The sequence below is a fragment of the Anguilla rostrata genome, chromosome 7, assembly GCF_018555375.3.
Source record: "Anguilla rostrata isolate EN2019 chromosome 7, ASM1855537v3, whole genome shotgun sequence".
Taxonomy (NCBI): domain Eukaryota; kingdom Metazoa; phylum Chordata; class Actinopteri; order Anguilliformes; family Anguillidae; genus Anguilla; species Anguilla rostrata.
The window spans coordinates 11,029,194-11,055,765 of record NC_057939.1 but is presented as its reverse complement, the minus strand read 5'-3'; the positions used below and the strand labels follow the sequence as shown (position 1 = coordinate 11,055,765).

Here is a 26,572-nt window from a genome sequence, read left to right as displayed (position 1 = left end):
ACGCATCTCATTCTACACATTCAATAACGTGGCACCCTTGTAATATTACTTTGTTAAAACATTTATGTAAGGGTGTATTTTTATCCACAGGAAACGCTTCCTCTGCACTTTGTTCAGACTGGTGGGAGATATTGGTGGTGATCTCGCTGGAGGGGAGTTCCATTCCTTTAGTCATATCATCCTTAGCCGTCAGTTCCACTCTCGCTGAGCCGCGTAACTGCGAACACAGAAGTGTTACGCAACCCACTCCTCTGTGCGAATAGCCTACGCTAAGCGCCGGGCCAGGGATAGGAGGCTGGGGATGGCTGGGTTATATGGGCGTTATAGAGTGACAGAGGCATAGCCGGGCCACAGTGGTGTCTGTGATGATCTGGATAGTTTTCTGGGATAGTTTTAAGGAGGAGTGACAGTCCTGTGATGTTTCCCAAGTGAAGATTTCCATGCTGATGTCACTTCAGACTTCTGAAGTGACATCAGTATGGAAATCTCCATTTTGGATTCATCTCGATATATATATAATCTGTCCCCTGAGCGCATGTACGTGTGTAACTTACCTGTGCCATGGGCTCAGTGCAGTATGTAGCCTCTGCTACGGGCACATGGAAGTGTGCAACCAGCAGTATGGGCACAGTATAGTTTGTGACTCTGAGTAACTGACCATTACTACCCTAGAATTTCCTGCCCTGCCCTACCTCATGTTGACCAATAGTACAGCACTCTTTAACTATTAACACCGGTAGGAACGTCGTTCTTATCGGTTTCCTGTTTGTGCATTTAGTGAGCGACGGCGTTCAAAATCAAAGTCAAGCGATGACGGAACGTTGGTGGCAATGTAGCGATATCCATCGGCAGGTCATACGTCGCTTAACTGTAAATTGCCCTCGAGGGTCGCAACATGATCCTCTTCAGCGGGAATACAGTGTAGTGTTCCAGTGTGTGACCTGCGGTTTTCCTCTTTAGAGCTTTTCGGCTTAAGAGGCCGCGGGGATAAAGAAGTCATATAGGCAGAGAGGCGGAAATACTGATATGAAACTCCTGGCTGTGCCAGATACCCCCAAGACTCTAAAGATAGACTGCGTTTGGTATGCTCTGATGGCAGTTTGCCGGAGTGTTTGTTTTCTTCATTTGTCTGTCTGCTCGTGCTCCTCCTGGGTGGGTGACACTCCAGATTGTTGACGGATATCGGCCGTCTCCGTATGCCGCGTCCAACTGTCAGTTCCAGTGAATGGTTCCTGTTTCTAATGAAGCCCCTTGGTGTGGGTGTGTGTGGGGGGGACTCTGGGGTCCATCAATGCTCCATGTCCCTATTTCTTTCTTATTTCTACATCATTATAGCACTGTGTGGAGAGTAGTGGGTTAAACTGTGGAAATCGCAGTTGAGCTGGTGGAAGCTGTTTTTTGGGTGACTTCATTTTCCCTGTCATTTCACTCCTTCATTGTACATGGACACTGGAAGAGGGGAATAAACTGAGGAGAGGGCTTGTGTTAAAGCACTTGCAGGTGTGGTTGGCTCGTGTCTTAGCCTTTCAGTTCAGACCTACTTAAAGAAAGCCTACACAGAAGGCAAGAGATTATCTTGCAAAATCCACTGTATATGTTTACATTTCAAGACAGAAAATGGCAGAATTGTGATAGTTTCAAGAGTGGGCAGGAGTAGCCCATATTACGTGTGCAAATCCAGGCTTCCCAACCTCAGATTTATCAGGGAAAAAAAAATATTAATCTGCACCTTTAAATGGATATTAAAGGGATAATCCTGAGCCTCCACAAGGATGAAGGAAGATCCCAGAACCTCTTCCTGGAGAGCGGTAGTCTTGTTGTTTTCACAGATGCATGATAACCTGAAGCTGAGAGGCAGGAACAACCACACATTCTAGTTTCCTTCTGGTTATTGGCCACTATCAGTTCAGTGACTCAGGTCCTTCTGGTGCAAGTTTTGTCAGTTTGCCACCCATTCAGCAGCTTCTAAAAAGAATTACAACTACAAATAGGTCAATTCATACCAACATTTTCCTTCCCCACACTCTGTGACGATAATGAAATGAATTGTATTTGAATTTGAATGATCCTAAGAAAAATTATTTCAGGATAATATCATTGTCAGAAGATGAGGACAGTGTTCAATGTTGCTCTGATGACTAATAACAGTCTCTTGTGCGAAACCATCAAGTCTCTTCCTACTTACGAGCAGATTAATTTGTGTTTGTTTGTTTGTGCGTGCGTGCGTGCGCGCGTGTGTGCGCACATGTGCGCGCCTGTCTGTCTGTGTCTACGCGTTTGTGGCTTCATTCTGTTTCATAGGCATGGGTGGAGCGAATGTGGAGTGAGGCTGCTGTGATCTCTCTCTGTGAAATTGAAAATGACACTTTGTATAAACAATCGGTTTGCCTTTCATGCTGTGTCCTTCAGCCCTAAGTTTCCTAAATTAAATTTTCTGTCTGCGAGTGCTGTGTAGAGGGGGGGAAACGTTCTTCTTAATCGACTGGTGAAGTCATCATCACTGATACTGCGTCAATAAAGTAGTGATCACTATGTCCTTTAATCTCGAGAGTAATTAAAGAATTGGTTGATGAACGCTGAATGCTAAACGAATCATTAAAAGTGCTAATTCTTCAGTTTTTCAGACATGAAAGATAGCATGGCTCATCGTCGTTTCCCAAAATAAAACAATTGGTTATGGAAAAATGGAAAAATTTGATTTTGTTGCCAATGCGTTTGCTTGAAATAACTTCTCAGGTCGAGGGTCAAGCAATACAGCTCCCTCCCAAGAGTCCAGTGTTGGACCGGTCTGAGCATGTGCAGCACTGGGGGTGGCAGGTGGACTGTCCTGTTAAGCACTGGCTCAGTGTATTGACGCGCCCCATGGTCTGGTATCAGACTGTGAGTGACTGTGGTTGGTAGCCAAGGAGCAGTGCAGAACGGACCAAATTGTGACTCACGGGAGGAAGATGGGTCGGATGGATCATCGTCAGCAGTGCTGCCTCTGGTTGATCAGGCAGCTACAGTCTGCCTGCTCCAGCTGTGTGTGACGTTCAGTGAAGTTCACGGGCTCTGCAGCTCAGCTGGTGAGGTGTGAGGGAACAGAAGTGGTAGCTGCCAGACTGCCGTTCACAGGAGATCACATGCTTGCCTGCACTCTCCCCATTTCACACAGCAGGATGTTCCAGCAATGATGCTGGTGAACTACTAATAAAGTTGGGCATTTGAAATGAGGCTGAAAATAGGTTAGTAAGACAATAAAACATAGGCCTACCGCCTACCATGGGGTGAACAGAAGTCTTTATAATGATAAAGATTCTAAAGTTTGTTGTATTTCAAATTCAGTGTTAGGTCCTGAAAGGTTGCAAAATTCTCTCCTTGTTAAAATGAGTTCACGTTGGTCGCTGCTAAATAAGGGTAGGATTGATTAAAGAAAATGTCCTCCTCCTTCCGCGAACAGCCACAAATGTGCTCAGAACGAGCCAACGGTGCTGTTGAGGCGTCGTGATTCAAATCGGAGTCCGTCGTTTGTTTCCTTGCCGTTGTAATCCGGGATGTAGTGCCTTCATTACGCGGGCTGCCGGCACAGCGCCGTGGCTGGCGGGGGTTTGAGCGCGGCGGCCCGCCCGTTTGTCACGATTCCTCCCGAGCCCACGGCTCTGCCGCCACGGCGACGGGCCTGCGCGTCGCTGATAAAGGACCCAGCGCCCGGGCCTACCGCCGCTCAGCTGCGTTCCCCCGCGCCGCGACCGCGGCGGGCCCTGTGGTTGTCGCGGGAGCTGCGTTCTTTTGGACCGGGGGGTTGTTTCGCTCTGCGGGGGTGAATGGATGCCATTGTTTCCTTGACCCTGGACAAGGCTGTGCGCTCCACCCTGGGGATTGTGCTGGGGAGCTGGAGGACGAGCACGTGGGAAGGGGCCTATTGTGAAGAGAACAAGGGAGGCTTTGGTGGTGGTAAGGAAGGAAGTGACTGGCGGAGAATGGGCGGATTACGAGTGTTTGACTGTAAAGGTACAGAGGCGGCTTTTGGAGCTGTGTGAAGAAGCAGCTGGTGGGTGGTTTTGGAAACAACTCCACATTTTTGCGCTTGGGGTTCCCAAGTCATACCCTTACGCCTCAGAGTTCCTGCTCCGGCCTCCTCCTAAATCCTCAGGTAGGATTGCCCTGGCAGTGATGAATTGTGGGAATGATGTCCCCCTGTCCGCACGTGTCCCTCGAAGCCCTGCTTTATTGATACTAATAAAAAGAGAATCCCAGACACCCTCTGGATGTTAAGGGAGGCTCACGCTCTATTAATAAACCCAGCCCCGGAGGACCATGGGAGAATGTCAGTCACAGCATCTGAAATGTTAGTGCTTAGGGAGACATGGTCAACTCATACGGATAGCAGAGCGGCAGTAAAAAATGAACAAAATAAAAACCCCATTGAATTCTGGGTTAAGCACTGGCATCATTTTGAATCAGAAGGCTTATCGCGCAGCTGTGGGTGGAAAGAGAGCCGTTTATTTAGCCGGAATGATTTTTGCCCGGGCGCTCGACAGCTGCGTAATTTTTGAAGATCAATCAACGGCGAGTCGGGAGCCAGCCGGAACGATGTCTGAAAAGACGGGGTCTCCTACGGCACGGAGTCACCATCGCTGGACGTCTTCTTGTGTCAAGAGACGCACATCAGGAGCTGCAGATTAAACGGAACTCGTGTACTGAAACGCCAGTGTACTGTGGAAGACGCACGCCACCCTGCTCCATGAAATTGCCTCTCACTCCCACAGAGTTCGTGATTCATCTGTTCAATCACAAACTGTGGGATATTACTTTCCACAATCACCGTATTGGAAAATAACTTTCTTTTGCACCAATTCATATCCTCTGTTTTCTGACTTATTTTCCTCGACTTGGAATGCTCAATTGTGTTTTTAGCCCCTCCTTCGGGGCACTACATGAATTCTGGAGAGGGCCGACTAGCGTGGGTGTCCTTCGACAAGCCAGTAGCCAGATGCCACTTCCTCTCATTCTGTAGGTGGGCTACTCAGTCGATACATTGGGTGACATCACTGAATTTGCTGCCACAGGCAAGTGGCAGGAGACCAGTTGGCCTGAGGAGTTTCGCATGATGAGTTGTGGGGAAACCCCGCTGACCAAACCCTTGCTTTGCTGGGCTACGCTGGGAAACTGGCTACTTGAAGTGGAGATCATGCTGAAGTTGCAGCGACTGTGGTAGCATTGTGTCTCATAGCACGTACGTATGCAGACAAGAAGAGCTGGGAACCCGGGGCATTTAAAAAGCTTCCGTTGTGCTTTTGACCCTGAAGGGCTGACAGTTCTTCATGTGTCTCTCTCTCTCTCTCTCTCTCTCTCTTATTTGCAAATCTCTTTGTTCTCCCATGCAGTTGCATGGCGGTGTCAGAACTCTAAGCACCAACCCCCCCCCCCTCCCCCCAACCCCCCTACAATCCACACTGCAGTTTTACATTTGATCCTGAGACTTCTGTCACGGCAACGGATCCTTCACTGTGTTAGTGCCCTAACATATTTATGCCTCAAGGTTAAGTGCCGTGTCGCTGATCTTTGGGACCATTCAGTGGAGGAGAAAATGTTACCTCGGTCCTTTAACCAGTCATTGGTCAAAATACTTATTATAATAAAATAAAATATAATAAAAATTCTCTTGCGTGATGGGCAGTTTATCCAAGCTGTATTTGAATGTTCTGGCAAGCCACGGAATGGTGAATCAGAGGATGGATGTCAAGACTGTTTCTGTGTTTGTCTGGCTGAATAATTAATGTTGATTAATCACAAACCGTTGCGATTCTCTAAATACTTGAAAATAGGAAAGCAGTTGCAGTTGATGGAATCGAATTGTTGGAAGTGGGCATTCCTCCCTGTCCGTGTAATGCTGTTGTGCTGTGAGTGCTTCAGTGTCATAACACCTGGGGCAGGCAATGCAGAGAAGGTGGCATCGTGTAAATAAATTAGGCCCTGCGGACAGTCATGGTGTATATAATTATATTCTGTGGATCAAGATCAAGGTTTACTTTCAGTATAATTCGATTGAAGTTTTGCCACTGAAATGATAAGTTGTCTTCGGATGATGGCATTTCCACATTTTTATACATAACATCTGTACTTGGCTTGAATGTAATTACTGAATTGATCATATCGTTCATGCTTTCTTGTACCTAAGATATTGTAAATATTTGCAGAAATACTGTAATGTGGAATTATTCAAGTATGTACAGTTTATATGTATCAGTTTTGTAAACATCCACCCCCACACCCTTAATTTTACGTCCTGAATAAGAGTAAAGCGGTGTTCTGCTGCAGTTGTGTTGGTCAGCTTCAGTCCAACGCTGAAGCTCTGGAAAACAGGAAGTAGAGTGTGTTTGCCCTGCCGCTCAGATATGAAGTAAAACAATGACAGGAAATTACTGCAGAGGTTACCATGACCTCCTGGATATAATTCCCAGGAAGCATTGAGGCAGAAGGTGTTACATTACCATGACTTTTGCTCAAGGCCAGAATGAGCATCATGCAAACATACTCTGTACAGCATGGCCAATAATACATTTGAATTAGTGTTGGTTACATATCCACTGAAGGATTGCCATGCTCCAAGCTACGTCTGAATGGTTGAAATACCATTTGTTTACGGATGTGCACAGCTTTGTAGTAAAAGACATCCATACTTTTTAAAAATGATTTTTGTATAACTTGCTAACGTGCCACAGTTGAAGAAGCTTCTTGCTGCTTGCATCATCACTTTCCAAATGCAACGCAACATCAGCCAGACAGGTCGCATTCATAAATCATTTTTTTGTCAAATATTAATGAGGGCTTAACATCAGTCAGTGGTATTTTGAAAACATATGTGGTGAATGGATTAAAGCAGAGATTTATGGAACTCAACATCTGCTGGAAGGGGAAAAAAATCCTTCAGGCGATGACTTATGACACTGAAATTATAAAACAAAACGGGTAATCTGTCTGCACTGGAAACATAAGAAGATTTTTTTTTTTCCGGGAAAAATATTGATTACCTATTTTTAAGGGGCTCTGTAAACTTGCAGCAATTTTTTTTCTCGCTTGATAAAAAAAATATAATGATGTCATGAGTCCTCGTGCTTCTGAAAAAAAGCTTTTCGTAGGAAAGTAGCGCACATTCTGATGAATGACTGCGGCGTTTTTCCTCTATTACCATGCGGGAGCGGGGCTCCATCCTTCAGGAGGGGAGAGCCAATTGAGTTAAGTCCCTTTCCCGGCTCTCGCTGTACGAACAGTAGGTGAGTCGCTATTTGCCTTGATGACTGAGTGGCTCGGCTCTGTACCCTGGGTGATAAATGGCACTTTGCCCTGGGTCGGGCGAGCGGTCAGACCGTTGGAGACCCGCGCTCCTTTTTCGCAGTAGGGGCCCCATTCACCAACCCCCCCACCCCCATCGCGGGCCATGAGCATTTATCCAATGCATTACCCACAACACCCGCAGTCGACCTGTCATAGTGCCTTCTGCCGTATGGCCGCATAGAGATGACCTCCCCTAAATAAATAAGCCCCATTACACACATTTACCATCCTTTACTCTGTCATTCTCTGGTCATTTACTGTGCCCAACAATGGGGGCATGCTGTGTTCTCTTTTCTGTGCTGATGCCATGTGAGGAGGCTGGCGGCTACTGTTTCCCAGCAGCTTTAATGCTAGCGGAATGAGCTGACATTGTGCCATTGTCAGGAGGGTCCTGTTGGACACTGAAATGCAGTAACACTAGACTGGGTTCTGAAATCAAAGCTGGGATACTACCTTGAACTGTGAGAAGTATGCAAGTTCATAGCTGACACAACAAGTGCTGTTCAAAAATTTAGTTCAGTTATGTGTGAGAGAATTACATTGCTGTTCCGCAGATGTGTTTGCGAGCACTTCTGAAGATAGCATGCATTGTCTTGTACTAAAATGTTTCCCTTCCCCTACCTTTGTGGCAATGCTTAAACAAATAACATAGAAGACAAAAGCGGGGATTAAGACATTTTTCCATATATTCAAGTTTCTTTGTATGGGCCGTATAGTTGACATTATATTATACCAGGCCTCTTGAAATATATCTGGAATTTTAATGAATGTCATCAAAAAATCGTTAATGCTGTCGTTAATGCCAAGATGTTGGTTTAAAAGTGTGTTTCAAATGTTAACGCATTTGTTTGTACTTTGCCCTCATGTATTTACACCCCCCCAAGTACACATGGCATACCGTGTACATACTACATAGTGTGCATAGTGCAGTATTCATGCTCACTTTTGGAACACAGCCCTGGATTCCCTCTGTAGTGTAGGATACGGTTTATCTTGAAAATGCTGTGCAAGTCAGTCTGGATAAGAGCGTCTGCTAAAAATGCCTGTAATATAATGTAATCTTCTTTTCCCCTTTTTTTCCCTGTCACATATTTATTGCTTTTCCTTTTCACACTCACTTTCTCTCGCTCTCTTTCCCTCTGTTCAGTTCACCTTCAATTTGGTTTATATATATTATTGTTTAGAACATGTCACAGGCGAGAAGAGCAAGAACTTGCTGCCTCTAATTGTTTACAAGATAAATGAAATCATTACAGAGGTGCAGCGGAGCACAAAAAAACATTAGGTAATAAAAAATCAAAATAGAAAATGCTTTTGCCTCCAGCTTTATCTTTCTCTTCTCCACCTCTCTCTGCCTCTGTCGCTCTTCTTCCTGCCTCTCTCTCCTCCACGCGTTTGAGTGTCTCGGACTCTGTTTCAGGCACTGCCTCTCTCCCCTCCTCATGTTTGAGTGTCTCGGACTCTGTTTCAGGCAGGTCCTGTCTTTGCTTCACTCCCGGTGTGAAGAATGGCTCCTCATACCTGCAGGCAGTGCTGTGCAGGTTTGACTGCAGTCATCCGGGGTTCCTCCTGTGTGTCTGCGCTGAACAGCCACCTTTGGTCACAGGCACCTCCACAGGAATGCACTTTGAAAGAGAATAGACCAGATTGACAGAAAGAAGAGTGTGATTGGATGTGAGGGCAGCTCTGTGCAAAATGCCAGTTTAATTGACCTTTTTTTTCTTTCTTTCTTTTTTTTTTCTTTACCCTGTGCCCTTCAAATCCTTTGCACACCGTACGGTGTAAGCACTGAAACATCGAGTGCCGAAGCAGTTTGCGCGTTTTGTCTTCATTTCCTTTTTTGCTTTTTAAAGAAAAGTGCGCGCCGCTGGCTGCCCGTCGGCTGCCCGTCGGCTGATTAGCCCGCGCCGTTCCGCGCGCCGTTGCCTGGGGGGCCGAAGCCCTTGAGCGCGTCGAGGACGCCGAGGCTCGACGCTGACTCACAATCAGCCTCTGCTGCGCTGACGGGCGGCGGGCGTGTTTGATTACCGGGTGGGTTGTGTGCTCTTTCAGGTCATTAGAGGAAACGCAGGTGCTGTTTCTTTCTTTCTTTCTTTCTTTCTTTCGGTTCTCAGCCGGGGTAGGGGCAGCGCTGCCTTTTCACCGTTCTCCCAGGGAAGAAATTTCATTTAGCGGGAGAGCTACCTGCCCCATTGTGCTGGGGACTGCATTCGCTGATTGGGCAGCTGGTGTCTACTCTGCCCAATTCAAGATATTTTAGTCATATCTTGAAGGTGCGAATTTAAGAAATGTGACTTATAATTCCAATTTAGGAGGAAAAAAATGGTCTATGAAAGTCTAATGAAAGTACTGAGTGTGACATACAGAACATGATGGATGTTGTTAATATAATACTTTACCGTGTCCAAGTGTGTGATAATCACTAGAACAGAAAAATGCATATTAAGATCGTTTTTTTTTTTTGCTGTAGGAAATGTTGAACTTGGATTGGTCAAGGTCTTTGCAGGGTTTTTCTGCAGATCTTTTATGTGAAAAGCACCTCACTTGCTGGCGATGCATGATTATGGATAACTCTTGTAAACAGTGCTCGTACTAGTAATAAAAGAGACGCTGTCAAACTTAAATATTGACTTTGAAACAGAACTAATACGTATCAGAGATGACTAGCTTTGTGCGGACTTGCTGATACTATCTAAAAATACATGTGCTTGTCTGTTTCTTTAGGAAAAGTACTGTGTGCATCGTTATTGCTGTCCTGAAGGACTTTGGGCATCTCCTCTGGTAGACATACAGAGCACAGGGTCAAAGCGTTAGTCCTGAGAGCGCTGGGTGGCTGAGCAGCATATTTGTTAGTGGAATGTAACTGAGGTTTGATCCCCACCTGAGGCACCTTCATCGTATGCTTGAGCAATGTATATAATCTGAATTATTTCCGTTGATATCCAGTCGTAAAAATGGGTCGTATGTAATGAATGTATCCTGTGTAATTTGCACTGGATAAGAACATCTGCTACTGTAAATTCCTAAAATATAAATGTAAAAAACAAAACTACAGGGGCTTATAATCAAAGGAGCCCCCTTAATTATGACATAATGAGTTTGAGTGTCGGGGCCAAAAGGATATGTGACCTCTGTCTGTAACTGCACCAGGCTTTGAACTGTTTGTTTTTTTCTCTCATGTTTCCTCATGGCATTAGACCAGACTACGTAAAGGAGACATATCAGATGACATGCTGGTTTTGTATGTTTCCTGCCAGTTAGTACGACAGCTGTTAGTAGATGGTGGGTGCATGCCCTGCTACTTGTGCCTCTCGCTCGGCGCGTCAAGAAAACGCATCCCCTCAGCAACGGCGGCTACGGCGGAAAGCAGGCCCGAGATACTGACACTTGCCACGCGGTAACTGATGTTGCCATGACGATCTTCGGAGATGCGCCGCTTCAGGAGCTGCAGTCGATGAGTCGCTGGAAGAAGAAAAGACGCCGCTATCCGCTACCTCACCCCCCCCCCCCCCCCCCACCCCCCACCCCCACCCACATTCCGTCGTGTCTTTCAAATGCAGACAACGGGCCATTATGCAATTAATTTCTGCAATCAGTGCATCCGCCCACCAGCATCACGGAGCCGACGGCGTTACGCTGGATGAAGCTCGTATGGAAGTCGCGTAAACTTCCTGAATGGGGGGTCTTAAAGGGCACGAGTCTGGACGGAGTGGAGGACGAGGGTTATTGAGGGAAGCTCCCTGTTAGATTAGGGACCTGCTAATATCTTAGTGCATTGACTTCCTCCATGGTTACATTACGATGTGTGTGTGTGTGTGTGTGTGTGTGTGCTTCTGTGTGTCTTGCTGTTGAGTATATATTGCCTTTTACACACAAAGGAATGTTGGAGGTTAAAGTCCAGCAGCAACCCAGAAATGCTCTTTTTAAAATACAGATTTGCTCAGCGGAATTCTGAGAGGGGGAGTCCTCTGGGAGTGGAGGACATTCTCTTGCTTCTTTGCATTAATGCTGATGTTCATCTGAATTCCATGCAGTTTCTATACTAATAATGTTATTTTAAATAATGAGCTGGGTTTCCTCACTGGAACAGAAAAGAACTCCCTGTCATTCTACCCTTCAGCTTTCTCTCACTCGTATCCAATGCCCCCACAGTCAGCTAGAACTTAATGTTTTGAAAAAGGGGAAATGTGTGTGAATTTTGGATTAATGTGGTGATACAGTGCTTTTGTTCATCGTGGTCATTTAGAATGAGATTATTCCAATTTATAAGGCCTTTTTTCTTGTTTACTTTACAGTGAACTCCATAGGCCCAATGGTTTCATGTTGAATTATTAGACACTAAGTAGCCCATAAGCCTGAAATGCAAGATGGCCAATGTCTGACATCGAATTTCGTTTCACGTCACGGTGTGCACCGAGGCTGAAGATTGCTGGCGTGACTCCCATTGGCTTTATCATAATTCAGATGAGGGAGCCGAGCCTTTGAAACAGCAGCCTGTGTAACTTCCGTTTGATCTTCTTGCACATCTCTGGTTTGCTGACACCAGTTAAATTAGGATAGCGATGTTCGCCTTGTCTTCCCTCTCCAGAGATGAGGTGCACGCAATTTTATGGGTGGGTTCACTGTAGCTGTCAGTGCGTAGGTTCTACCCGATACATCATGGACTCCTGAGAAAGAAATACTATCACTACTATTGCTTTGCCACTGTAAAAAAAAAAAAAAAAAGTTTTACTCCTATTTTGACATTTGCCCACTGAACCCCTGGCTTCCTCTGCATGGGACAAACTAACTGCCAGACTATTGGACCAATGCCCCAACTAGAGTTTTAAATTAGGTAGTGCCAAACCTCCTGGTAATTCAGGAGATTATGGAGAATATGGAGGACACTCCGTTGCTGATATCCTGGCTGAGATGCAGAGGAGAGTAAAAATGATATTTAAAGATGGAGCTAAGATCAGGGTGAATTTTTTTATGCAAATATGTGAAGCCTTCGGGTTTTATTGGAATTAGTAGGGTAACCAGGAAGAGAGAGAGCGGTGAGCAGATGTAATTAGGGACATTAAATGGACTTTATGGAACCCTTGATGAGCTGAAGGTTTAATCATAACGGCTCAGTTTCGCAGCTCAACTTTGGCTAGCTGCATGTGTAAGGGGTTCCAACAAGATGGTGGGATAGAAGACAGTGCACGATCTTGCCGAGTACAGAATTCTAAATAGAACAGCGGGGAGTCATGTGAATCCTGTCAGTGAAATAGGGGGTAAAACCAAAATGATCCATAATCGTACATGGATTGCTTCGCTCCAGGCAATCAAAGGCTTTTTCAGAGTCTAATGAAAGTACTGAGTGGTGGCTTCTCTGTGACATGCAGAACATGATGGATGTTGTTAACATAAGCCGCGTTTCCACCAAAATTACCCGGAACTTTCAGTCCCAGGAACTACTTTACCAGGAACTAAAAGGTTCCTTCAGCCAATGGTTGTCTGCGTTTCCACCGGGGTCTAAAGTACCGCGAAGATTAGGCAAATTAGCCCACTGACGTTGTCGTCGGTCCATCTGTCATATGATTTCTTCTGTAACCCCATACTACCACCGAAGTAGCCTACATTATTTTCTAATAACCGGGACAGCCCGGAGGGGTTTATTCCACTTATATACAACGGGTTACCAACAATGACTATATATGGTTACTTTTGTATTTATTGATTTTCATATATCCTCTCAAACACATTCATTAACAGCAGAAAACATGCACACGTTGTAAACAATTTGCTGTTTTATTACTTTCTCGTCGTCAATTCCATATAGGCTAATCGCAAAATGACAAGAATAGAACGAAAACTCAGACTTGCGTGAAAATGTAAATTAGTAGTGGTACAGCCACCGTTTGCTTTCCTTCGAAGTTACTGCTAGCCGAGCAGCGAAGTGTGCCCTCCAGATGCGAACCATGCACCATAAATGAGTCCATAGTCTTCCTGGTCTTTTCGTGGAATTGAAAAATGGCAGTAAAATTGAGTAAAATTACGGCAGTCTGAAAAAGCTAAAGGGAAGATTACTAGAATTAACCTGTTATTTTACCCGGATAAAAAGTGCGGAAGGTGATTTCCAGTTTGCTTGTACTGTATCACCAATGTTAATTATGCAGAACTACCGCATACCTCACATAACTGTATCAAACGTTTTGAGTCAATTACAACGGGCTAACAAAGAAAATCCGGAAGAAAATATTCAGCAACCGAATTAATCCGTTTGAATGTTTTGGTAGCCTACGTAATATGCTGTCCCAGCACGAATGCTTAGCATTTTATAAAATGAATACTAAAGCAAGAAAAGAACAGAAGAGCACACGTTATAATTCCAAGACGTTGACAGGCTATAACCAAAAGTAGGCTACTGCGCCGCATAACATACAAGTTTGATTTGTTATTATGAAAATAAATTGGTTTGCCGCTGCATATTTTCAAACATGGCGGGTAATTGCGGAAAATAAATCCAACACAAATGCTACGAGTACTCGACCAATCAGAAATGTTCAGCGCTGCAAGCGCCACCCAAAAGGTTCCTGTACTTTCGGAAAGTACTACCCCCCGAGCAGGAACGTTTTGGGGGGTAAAACAAAGCCCCCAGAACTAAATTTAGACCCTAGTTCCTGCGGTGGAAACGCACTGAGTTCCTCAAAAGGTTCCTAGTTCCGGGGTATAGTTCCTGCGGTGGAAACGCGGCTATAATGCTTTACCGTGTCCATGTGTATGAGAAATGGCATTTATATTCACTCTGGAAACCCTATGTAGATACCTCCATATGTATTATGATGCAGGGCTGGGGTTGGCCACTGTATAACGTGGTGAACAGACAGATTCAGCACTGGAGCTAATTGGTTTATTGCCTTTTATTAAGTCCAAACCAACCAGAAACATTTGCCAAATAATAAAAGAGGAAACAGAAATCAAGACTTAACAGCCTGGGGCAGGGCCAGAAGTCCACAAGAGAAAACCAGGCACACCCCCATAGATGTCTTCAAGAAGAAGATCCCTCTTGATGTCTGAGAGTAGAGCTTTTTGTAAAGCCCAATGATTGGGTAATGAGCGTCAGCCGTGGTGATTACAATTGGACACTGCGGCTGTCTACCTGTGAGTATAGCCGGTGCTGTCCCCTGGTGGACAGCACCCCATCTTCCTCATTACTTCAACCTCTGCTATCGATACAGGAGAGTGTGGACGAGCGTTCTGCTTGCCTCTGTAGCGGATGATGCCACTTCTGGTTCTTATCACACAGCAGTTTGCAAGTCATGTTTGCAGAATCAGAGGAAGACACTTCCTGTGCAGCCCAACAGCCATTTGCATTTCTGATCAACCAGCGCAGGTCGCTAGTGAACAACAAGATGGTGTAATCCCAGCGAGGGTCTGTGGGACTGCTGGCCACAGTTGGCATGTAATGCCAGACCATGGGCCTGTCCACATACTAGAACAGTGCCTTAACAGGATTATGGGCCATCCATGGTCCTCCAAATATATTTCATGTAGTCATTCCGAAGAAGACAGACATTGAAAGAGACATGGGCCCTTTGAATATCGTCTAGATCAGAGAAGCTGAACATAAACAGCACAGGGGCTGTGCAAGCATAGGCAGAATCTGTTGCATGGAAATGAATCAATGCAAGGAAAGGTCTTTTGATGAGGTGACAGAAATTGTATAATGAAAATGATTCAGAAGAGCTTTAGAGAGAGATTTAAATTGTACATCTGCAATTTTGTGTGGGCTTCTGGACTAAAAAAACAGTATCTGTACTTTGGAGGTTCAGAAATCTCCCAAACACCACCTCGCATCCCCCACCCTCAGCTTTATAAACCCCCCTTTTTAAAACAATATAACCTTTTTAACTTATGATTGCAGTCCCTGAATGAAAACCGATTGAAAACACCCGCTATAGATGTTCCAGCTCCCAAAAATGAAACTTTTATCAAATGTGAACACATTTTCAAGTTATAATTGCTTTCAGTCCCTGAACAACAACAAGGAGTTAAAATTTTAGAGCCAGTATTGCAAATAACATATGGAAATCCACACATTTAAAAAAATTAACATGGTATAAACCATTGGATAGGTGGTGGTTTATATGCTTTATAACTGCCATATGCAACTGGTGGCCAGTATCTTCTGCCAAGTTTATTCACAAGTGTGTGTCTGAGCAGACATGAAATATTTCGAATATAATACATCTTAAAAACACATTTCTCCTGGTATTGAGTTTTCAAGGCAGTATTTTTCATGCTACTGCAGTAAAAATTATCATTTAAAATCTTACATGGCTTATATCGCCTATCTTACATTCTTGGATGTATTGCTTCCCTTTACGCATAATTGAAAAGTGATAGAGATCTGATTTGAGTCGGAGGCCTGATCTCTAGCCGAAGAGGCTTCTCGTTAGCATCATTTGCATTTTGTTATTGATCAGTCGTTGGAATAGCTTCGTTCACAGGAGAAAGGGGTGCGTTGAGCATGCCTGTGATGAGATGAGAACATGGAGGCGTGAAGAGGCTTCCATCATGGTGTCACTGTTGGAATCTGTCACGTGCCAACGCACTTAAAGCTCCTCTTAATTGAGTCTCGGAAGAAACGCACTGAATCAGTCCTGCTTGAATAAAAACCTTGGCCTGCTTTGTCTTAAGACATCAGAAATGGGAACAACAGCGCTGAAATCCAAATGTATTTACCCCTAGCTGTTTTATTAAAACTTGTCATCCTTGCGTTTGAGTTGCATTGAATCGATTCTTCCATGAATCTGTCTTGCGCAGACCGACTTTTGTCACGACTCGACTTGTTTTTTTTTTGTTGTCCTTGTTTATGTATTTCTAGTGAATTAAAGAAATCTGTCTAAAGAATACAGCCTGCCGAGCCAAAACATAAGAAAAAATAAATAAAAAATGGAATGAATGGAATAATGAGAGTGGAACTTGCAGAGCCGAGTGTGGTTGGAACAAGGTGTCACAGATCATGTGGGATTGGTGTCCTGTAAAGGGATTTTGATTTTGGTTTGGTAGCTCAAGGGTAGCTTGCTTGCCTCAGGGGTTTCAGCACTGGAAAACCACTGAAAAAGAGAGAGGCAATATGCCTCCCACTACAGCTCAATAAGCTGTCTTCAAAAAAAACATCCTCTTGAAAGTCCAGCAGGATTGGAGTAATTTGCCATTCAGAATCTCAAGGCTTGTTTCTGATACACTGTTTGCCAACCATCGCTGTGTAGGTATTTCCAAGGTAGGTAGGTATGGAGAAGAAAATTGATAACAAAATAACAGGATAACAAGATTAAAAAAACGAGTCTGTAATACGCAAGCTGCAGCCTTTTAGTGTCAGGCCGCAGGGGCTGAGACGCATCGTATTTTAAACACCTTCCTCAGGCTCGCTGGGCCGTATCGATTTGTTTTCTCCAAGGCGTTGCAGTTGTCCAAGCGTGTCGTCCACTCTGCGATACATAATAGGCTGAAAAGCAGAGGGTTATTCGCTGGTCCCGCTATTTTCACGGTGTGTCTGTGCTTGGCAGACGCTATCCGTAAAAAAAGGTTTACGTCTTACTTATCGTCCGTTTATAGGGCGGGATGTTTACTGAAGTCGCTCGCTGTGCTCGTGGATACTATGTCTGGGAATCAAGCCCGCAACCCTCTGCATGAGCATTAGCCGCTCTGCCACGTCCTACTGTGTGCTCAGCCTTCCGTTCTCTCATCTTGTTAGCTTAGGGCTGTGTGTGGCGTAATGCTTCTTCTGTGCATTTGACTGGGAAGGCATATAAAACTCCTCATGTGGGCTGGCTGATACTAAGTTTTGCTGCCTGGGAGGCAAGTTGTGCAGTTTCTCACTTTCTTGCGTTCAGCGGCGTGCTGTTCTTCTGGGACCGTGAGAAATGGGGCATTGCGCCGAACGTGTCCGTAATATTTATTTCCTCTGAACCCCAAGAAAGGGGCTCCTCTGGGGGAAGCGGTTGTGACGCGCGGCGGAGACGGATGCTTTTCGTTAAAGCGAGCTGTCGCCTATCCGTCTGTGCCCCAGGCCCCTGTCAGTGCCTGGCATTGTGATGTAACCCAGGCCTCGTAGTGCGCCCTCTTCCCCACCCCCGCTGTTCTTAAATGAAGTGCCATTGCTTTGGTTAATTATGTCATTAAAGTTGTCAGATTTGTTTTTTCATAATTTTGACTGAATTACAGAGTAGTGAGCCTTTTCAAAGAGGCACTTACAATCCACTCTTTTCATTTCATCACAATTGCTCAAAAACATTGCTTCTGAATGCCTCTCGAAATAAATGTGTTCACTCGTGCCAGTGCTTTGTGAAATCGGAAAGTCGCGCTTGGTAAGTGCGGGAAGTACAGGATGGGGCAATATGTTCAGCGAAAAATGTAGTGGCTATGCACGGCCTTTACTGGTTACTAAAATTAGAATGAGAAGTTTTGTAAAATTGAGGAGTGAGGCTGATATCTCTTATAAACCTGGTGGAAATTCCAGCTCGGTTTCAGCTTGGTTTTAAACTGGTCCATCCTGTTTTAGCTGGTCCAGCTGGTTTTTAGTTGGTTCTGCTGGTTTTAAGCTGTTCACGCTGGCAAACATGCTGGCCAGGCCATGTTCATCTGGTGGGTCCCATTGGTACAGACAACAGACCATCACCAAATTCCAGATGGTATCCAGCTAGAGCAGAAGCTGGCTCCAGCTGGATTCCATCTTAATCTGGTAGCTGGAATTTCCATCAGAGGGACCGAGAGAAGCAAGCCTAAGTATAATTTGTGTCGTTTACATGCACCAAAAACATTTTACAATATTTAATATGGAAAGGAACTGCCAGCCTAAGATAACGCTTTGCCTGCATTATGGTTTAGAAATGGTCATGAATCAATTACGTAAATAGCTTCCACTCCTTCCACTTATATAAAAAGGTTCAATTTTCAGAGTGTGACTTTGTTTTTTTTACTTTGCTCATACATATCCAATTATAAAGAAAGCTTATGGGATTTTCCTCATGAAAACATGAAAACATTAAAACGGTAGTAACAGTGTCGACTGCAGACCCAAAGCTTGTTTGCCAAATGCACGAAGGAAGTAGCACCTACACGGCTTTGCTCTTTAAAAAAAAAAAAAAAAAAGAGGCATTTTCAGATTTTACAAAATTTCTTTTACATAGTTTTACCAGTCAAATGTGCCATGTCTGCACCAGGCATATGGCAGACAAGTAAAATTGCAGACAAATTGCTGTGTTTCTCTTCGTTCCAATTGCTCTTTCTCTCTCCTTGTTTTCTTCCCCTCTCCTCTGCCCCATTTCTATCCCTCCTCGCTGTTTTCCCCTTTCATCTACTCCTTCACTTCATTTTCTTGCCTTCTGGCTCCCTTCTCACCTCCTATATTCCCCTGTTCCTCTTTAATTCCCTTTATGTGCTTTCTGTGCCTGCTGGTGTAACCATGTGGTATGTTGACTGCGTGACTATGAACATCTGTCTTACTGATTGACTGTGTGACTGTGGACACCTGTCTTACTGATTGACTGTGTGACTGTGAACATCTGTCTTACTGATTGACTGTGTGACTATGGGCATGTTTCACTGGTTGACTGTGTGAGTCTGGATATCTGTCTCACTGGTTGACTGTGTGACTATGGACACCTGTCTTACTGATTGACTATGTGACTATGGATACCTGTCTCACTGGTTGACTGTGTGAGTATGGACATCTGTCTCACTGGTTGACTGTGTGACTATGGACACCTGTCTGACTGAATGACTGTGTGACTATGGGCATTTTTCACTGGTTGACTGTGTGAGTATGGACACCTGTCTCAGTGGTTGACTGTGTGACTATGGGAATTTTTCACTGGTTGATTGTGTGAGAATAGACACCTGTCTCACTGGTTGACTGTGTGAGAATAGACACCTGTCTCACTGGTTTACTGTGTGAGAATAGATACCTGTCTCACTAGTTGACTGTGTGACTGTGGCCATTTTTCACTGGTTGACTGTGTGAGAATAGACACCTGTCTCACTGGTTGACTGTGTGAGAATAGACACCTGTCTCACTGGTTGACTGTGTGAGAATAGACACCTGTCTCACTGGTTGACTGTGTGAGAATAGACACCTGTCTCACTGGTTGACTGTGTGAGAATAGACACCTGTCTCACTGGTTGACTGTGTGAGAATAGACACCTGTCTCACTGGTTGACTGTGTGACTGTGGGCATTTTTCACTGGTTGACTGTGTGACTATGGATACCTGTCTGACTGAATGACTGTGTGACTGTGGGCATTTTTCACTGGTTGATTGTGTGAGAATAGACACCTGTCTCACTGGTTGACTGTGTGAGAATAGACACCTGTCTCACTGGTTGATTGTGTGACTGTGGGCATTTTTCACTGGTTGACTGTGAGAATAGACACCTGTCTCACTGCTCTCTCTCCTTTCCTCAGCTCAATCGGCAGCAGCTGCAGGGGGTGAAGGACCGCTTCCTGGCCTTCCTGAATGGAGAGACGCAGATCGTCGCCGATGAGGCTTTCTGCAACGCCGTCCGCAGCTACTATGAGGCAAGTCTCCCTCATAGTTTTTTGGCCGTGCTACTACGTCTTTAGTTTTATGTCTTCCTCCCTTTTTCCCCACTTTCCATTCTGGTCTTCACCCTTTCCCGTGTCCTCGTTTTCTTCTTAGTCGTTTGTTCTCATCCTTCCTTTCCCCTCTGCTCTCTCGCCGTCTGTCTGTTTGGAAAGGAAACGTGTTTTGCCGTTTGTTGGCGTTTGTGTAATTTATGTTACTACAAGTGCCTGCCAAAGATGATGAATCGATGTATTAAGTGTGTGTGTGGGATGTTGAACGCTAGTCAAGGAGTCCCTTTAAAGTGCGTCCGATTCCCTCCTCTTTCCACATCTCTCTCCCACTCTTCTTCTCAAAATATACCTCCGCAATTAAGAGCGCTTCTCTTTGTGGGAACTGGAATGGTTAGCGATGGGAACCCGCTAAAAAACCCCCCTCCGGACGCCTGCAATCTTTCATTCTGCCAGCCTACGGAATACATTTTTTTCTCTGTCGTGGTAAAATCCTCTCGCCTGCTTCCTCCTTCACGTTGGTTGCATGTTACCGACGCAGTGTAATCAAAGACGACGGCATTGCCATTCAGTGGGCGCCACGCTCTTCGGAGAACCTCATCAAGTTTTAAGCACGGCGTTCCCAGCTATCTTTTCAAAGCATCCGCTACAGAAAGTGTCTGGGGCCACATGACCAGCTGTAGCTGGTATAATTACGATACAGTGATATGCATCGGAACAAGGCTGCACAGCAGTGTTCGGAATGCTAACGCGTGTGTACGTGTCTGTGTGTGTGTGTGTGTGTATGCATGTGCAGGTGCAGTGTGTGATTGTGCATGTGTATGTGCACGACTAAATGTGCCTGTGTGTGTGTGTGTGCATGCATGTGCGGGTGCGGTGTGTGCATGTGCACTTGTATGTGCATGTGCATGACTAAATGCGCCTGTGTGTGTGTGTGCACGCATGTGCAGGTGCAGTGTGTGCATGTGCATGACTAAACGTGCCTGTGTGTGTGTTTGTGTGTGTGCCTGTGCGTGTGTGTTTGTGTGCGTGCGCGTGCATACTATGTGGAGGGCTACATCTGAGCACATTCTGATGAGCTGGGCTCACGCAGCTCCTGAAGGCACTGCCATTAACACTGTTGGTCTTATTTAGCACCCCGCATGTAATAAGAACAGAAGATTAAAGGCCAACATATGCAAATAGTTTGCTGTTATGTCACAGCAATTGGCTTGTATCAATCATTGAACTGACCAATGGCGTCACAGAGACCCTTTATAACGACGTCTGCCACATCTAACCGCCCCTGTACTGTAGCTATTTTACCAACAGTCTTTCAGTGCCAGTTTAGGAATACCTCCAGAACCGCAGTAGTTGTTAAGGTGAGTGTAGTGTTACTAGTCGCGGTTTGAGTTTGTGTAAGGTCAGTAGCAGAAGATGTTTAGGTAATGTACATTGTGAGCAGCAGAAAATGTGAGAGTATAGCGTGATTAGCTGTAGGTGTTTGTGAGAATGTAGTGTGATTATGCCGTAGGTGTTTGTGAGAATGTGGTGTAATTAGCAGTAGATGTTTGTGTGAATGTAGTGTGATTATGCTGTAGGTGTTTGTGAGAATGTGGTGTAATTAGCAGTAGATGTTTGTGTGAGTGTAGTGCGATTAGCAGTAGATGTTTGTGTGAATGTAGTGTGATTATGCCGTAGGTGTTTGTGAGAATGTGGTGTAATTAGCAGTAGATGTTTGTGTGAGTGTAGTGCGATTAGCAGTAGATGTTTGTGTGAATGTAGTGTGATTATGCCGTAGGTGTTTGTGAGAATGTGGTGTAATTAGCAGTAGATGTTTGTGTGAGTGTGGTGCAATTAGCAGTAGATGTTTGTATGAGAGTATTGTGTAAATGCAATGGATGTTTGATTCAGTGTTACCTAGCAGTGAGTGTAACTGTGTGTAGTATCAGTGTATGAGCATAGTGTGAGTAATGTTCGAGGTTGAGCACTTCAAGATCCTCCCATAAATCCAGGGCTTACTGGTCTCTAAAAGTAAGCGGTAGTTTGACACTAGAAAAAACTTCTTAATGTTAAACAAAACTTATAGTCCCACGGCTGAGAATTCGAATAAACTACCTTCTATTTAGAGACAATCTTAATATCCAAAGGCGACTTTCACTGCTTACATATTTCAGTATCCATTTACTGTGGATTGTGGAAGGGCATCAGCTGTATTAATATCCAGCGTCGTAACCTGCGTTTTTCAGGCCTGTCTCGCTAAGCACTGCGCTATATTTATTTCCCCCAAAATAACGATGATTCATGCGAACGTCTTCTTCTGTGGCGCTAATGTACCGCTTTGTAATTTGTACCCACACGTAGCCCGGTGCATAAAGCTGTCAACACATATGGTTATTGGCCCTGGCTTTAGTTGTGAATGCAACCTGGATAAATTAGGCTCTCGAAACGGAGCTGGGGAGCAGCACGGCTATTGGTTGCAATTAGAGTGTGAAAAACAAAAATTCAGAACGCTCCTTTTTCAATAGGGCCTAATTAGATTTGATTAGATATTATTTGTGACTCTTGTGGAGAGAGCATTTTCAGTTCCCGATGCAAACCAAATCCTTTTATCTAATTTTTCTTTCACAGCTTTGTCAAGCTGTTTACCTTCCCCATAAACGGCCAGCACAACAGAATTTTGCTGCGCCACTTTGTAATTGCAGCCCTAAGCTTGTTAATAACTAAGTGCTGATTAATTGTTTTAATCAACTTTACCATTGAAATTCAACTTATCTTTACTTAATCTCGCAGTGATGACAGGCTGTTGGCGAAAGATGAAAGGAATGGCAATTGATCCAGGGCCTGGGTTTTCTCATTATGTTAGAGTTTGACAGCTGAACATATTGCAAGTATCAATCCTGTGTCCAATTTGAATCCAAGAGCTGGACTGCTATTCGCAAATTTCTCTCTGAGGAAATTAATTCATTATTCATCAGTCTTTTTTTTTTTTTGAGGCGGAGTCTATTTAATTTACTTAACCTCTCATTTAGAATCTGACTGGAGCCATGCACTGTGTGACTGAGTACAAAATAAAATAAAATAAATAAAAAATGCATTGTGTTCTTCCTGAATTAATTCCGGACCTGTCTTCTCATTACCATACTCTGTTTAATGAATGCATGCATTTGATCCTAATTTGTATTATTATAAGACCCTTGATATTTCTATTCCATGCCTCATTGGTTTGTCCCTAGTAATAAACATATTCCCCTTGGCATGTCTGTGGGCTGATGACTGACTCCCCCATAACGGCCTCCATCTTGCGTTGTAGCGACTTTCGCTCATGCAGATGCTGAATTGTACTCAGACAGCAATTTGTGCCCTGTTTATAGGCACCGTGATTAAGGCGGTGCTTTCCAACCGTTAGGTGCTACCGCACGCTCACGGTTCTTCAGGAGACCCCCCATGCCTTGTGGAAGGAACCCAGTTACTTAGCAACAGTGTAGCCTCATGTATGGATCCTGGAACCTTGTAGGGGTGGCTTGGGCCTCACCAGCCCACTCCCTCCCTCCCACTCTTGTTGTGACGGCAGCTCTAGTGAGGGGAGGGGGAGTGTCCTCTAGTCAACTGGCCACTCCCTCTAAAATGTTAATTACATTACATCAATTAAGTGAGGGCAATCAAGCAGTGGTACATGTTTTGTGATGAATGATACAACCAAGATTGTTATGTTGTGTAATACAGGCACATAGTTCTTGAATACTTTAATCACATTTTCTTTAAAGGATAGTAAACCCAAAAATGAAATTAAAGTATGTTTCCGCTTACCCAGAGTACTATCTATACTCACTAGTTGTACCTCTGGAATCACCGCTGTACCACCCACAAATGTAAAGAACATTACAGCTGGTGTGTGAACGCTCATCGCAAGGTACGCACTGTAGTTTAAACAATATATCATAGGAGAGATTGCATAAGAGGAGAGACATATCTATTGCTGATACCTAGCACAATGTTTGGTGAAATTAATGCAGCAATAACTGGAGGAACCCTGGCTGATTTAAGCCCATCCTAACCCCAGTTAGACAGAACCATTGGAGAGTCCCTATTATAAATGGCATAGCTGAGGCAAATAGAGGACTCAGCCTTTATCGACTAAGGTCCACAGAAGCCCTTAAAGCAAACAAATCATATAATTTATTTGCTCAGCAGGCACACGTAATAGAGGGTGACTTGCATGTGATTCTTATATATATGTGTGTGTCTGTGTCTGTGTCTGTGTGTGTGTATATAAAACTGGACACTCAGGATAGTATGTGCTGTAGCAGCACTGGTTTGTCACATTGTTTGAGCCATGATACAGTAGTGCTGCTCTGACATGAAAGCAGTGGTTCCCAAACTGTGGATCTGGACACGGGCAATTGTGGGAGGTGTTGAGCTGGGTTAGGATATTGTGCACGCAGACACACCCACGCGCACACACACGCACACACATATGCTGTCTGAGTAGGAGCAGCCAGTACGGAGCAGTGTGAAGCATCATGGATCATTTTGACAACACATTGGCTACATTTACACGTTCATCATATTCAGAATAGTGTTCTTTATGTTGGTTATAGCCATGTTCCGATTGTTCCATACACGTGCAATATGAAAGGAATAACCCAATCGTATCCCTGTATACATATTTTGTTTACGTCCCTCAGTCAGTGCTGAATGGTAGTGTCCTAGTAATTCTTCCATGTGATTGAAGCGTTTAAAATTCACTGGGTGTGAACCACTGGTATCGTTTTGGTTCCTTGCCTTAAAATTACAGCTGTCAAGGTTAATGCGTTAACTCAAGCGGTTAATTTTAATGATTAACACGTAAACTTTTTTGACGCAATGCAGAGCAATTTCTTATTTTGGCTGTGACCCCTCAGTAGCGGATCTGTGACCACATTTCCCATCTACCATCCTGTTTATGGCCGAATTTAAATCTCCCATCATATCCCTTCAATAATTCTAATTAATAACTGTAATTAAAATTAATTGCATGAGTTACCATGTTAACATAGACAGCCCTCCAAAATGGATTGCTTTCAGGGTCTTCCACCTGTGTCCAATTTGTTTTGTCATTCGACTGAACTCATCTGTCATTTTATTTGCTACAGCCTTAAACAAATAACTATTTTGATGTTTTCTGACATCCATGTATTGCACATGTTTAATGTTTAAATGTTTAATTAGTTTGATATAGTAATTAAAACTTCCCTTCTTGGTCCAAAGTGAGGGCCATTTTACACTAAACTAGGGATGAGCCGAATAGTCAGATGAGACTAGGCAAGCCAAGTTCTGCCGGACCCTGGATACAGCCCGTGGGGAACATTGTTGTCAGAAACTGGAACCTTTGACCCATTACTTTTTGTCTATGAAAGGTACTGGACTATCTTTCCATCATAATTGTGTTACTGGTTACATTTGCAGATGTTGTTTAAGTCAGCTGCAGCTCAGATGTGTAGGCTTCTCACAGTTTTGAAAGTTCAGATGGTACAAACAAAAATAAATGTATACACAGAGTAGCTTACAATGTGTAGCACACCATCATACACACAACAAAATACAAAAGGCGTGAGCAGAATTGAATATGGTACTTGGTGTAATGGCTCGAAGGAGCAGCAAGTCATTTTGTTTGCTTTGTGTTTAACTCCCTCCCTCCAGTGCTGCTGTCAAAGCACTTACAGAATGCTGAACTCATTCTTTCCCTCTTGCACCTTTATAACAATGTTCATCTGACATTTTACTGCAAAACAACACCAAAAACAAGTGTCAGCCACTTTTTTTTTTGACTCCGTCTCCAACCACGACTACTGAGGCTTGGCTTCCTGATACGGATCTGACTCCAGCGGTCACGTGGTCGGATCAGGCCTACAGCAAACTACACACAGCTGGCTGACTCGCAGATCTGTACATAAACACACCTTGTAAATATGTACATGAGCAAACTGTGTTTAAGAGTTGTAAATGGAATACGCCATTTACATGTTTCTCCTTTTGGATTATTGCAGGCATGTGCAACCTTATTTTTATTTTGATTTCACTAATTCAAAACGTGGGCTTAATTGGTTTTTGCTTTTGGGAATAAGGTGTTTACATGGGCTGCATTGTAACCAGAACCTAAGCTTTCTGAATAAGTTCAAAATAATGATGTGGATGCAGAGGTGGCCATTGTCGCCGTCTGGCTTCTTTGTAAAATTGTCCACTTCTCCAGGGCCAGCATGTGGCCAGAATCAAATTAAGAAAATGAGTCTGTCTCTAGACACTGTTATGTTTTTGTACGGAATTATTTTTAGACTTTTGTCTGGATGCATTTGAAGTGCAAGGCTATTTGCCTCTTACCTGCGTGCACAATTAAATGAATTGGCTGTGAGAGTCCTGAGAGCGCTCAGGTATGATTTATGTTATGAGACAATGCACTGGAGAACCTGCTCTTGGAAAGGGCAATGAATTCGTGGCACCAAGCCAGGTTCTGGAAGGGAAGTGAAGTGATCCGTGGAATCTGCGTCGATCAATTCATCCGCGTTCCTCGTCGCGTTTAGCCGGAGATAACCTGCGTCGCACGAGAACGAGATCCGCGAGCGCCATGACGCACGTCATTAAAATCATGTTTTCGGGTCAAAAGTCTATCGCTGCTAATTTAAATTGCTGTAGCAGAAGTGTTGTGCCTTTCATCCGAATGCCTATTGCACTA

General features: G+C 44.3%; 1 protein-coding gene across 7 annotated transcripts in view; it reads left to right on the top strand.

Moving 5' to 3' along the window:
* cadps2 (Ca++-dependent secretion activator 2) overlaps positions 1-26,572 on the top strand; it is a 129,632-nt gene that overhangs the window by 5,217 nt on the left and 97,843 nt on the right. For all 7 annotated transcript variants that reach the window (XM_064342753.1, XM_064342750.1, XM_064342755.1 and 4 more), the window contains exon 2: positions 19,753-19,866. In XM_064342753.1, the coding sequence (XP_064198823.1) occupies positions 19,753-19,866 (114 nt within the window). The remainder of the gene's footprint in view (positions 1-19,752; positions 19,867-26,572) is intronic.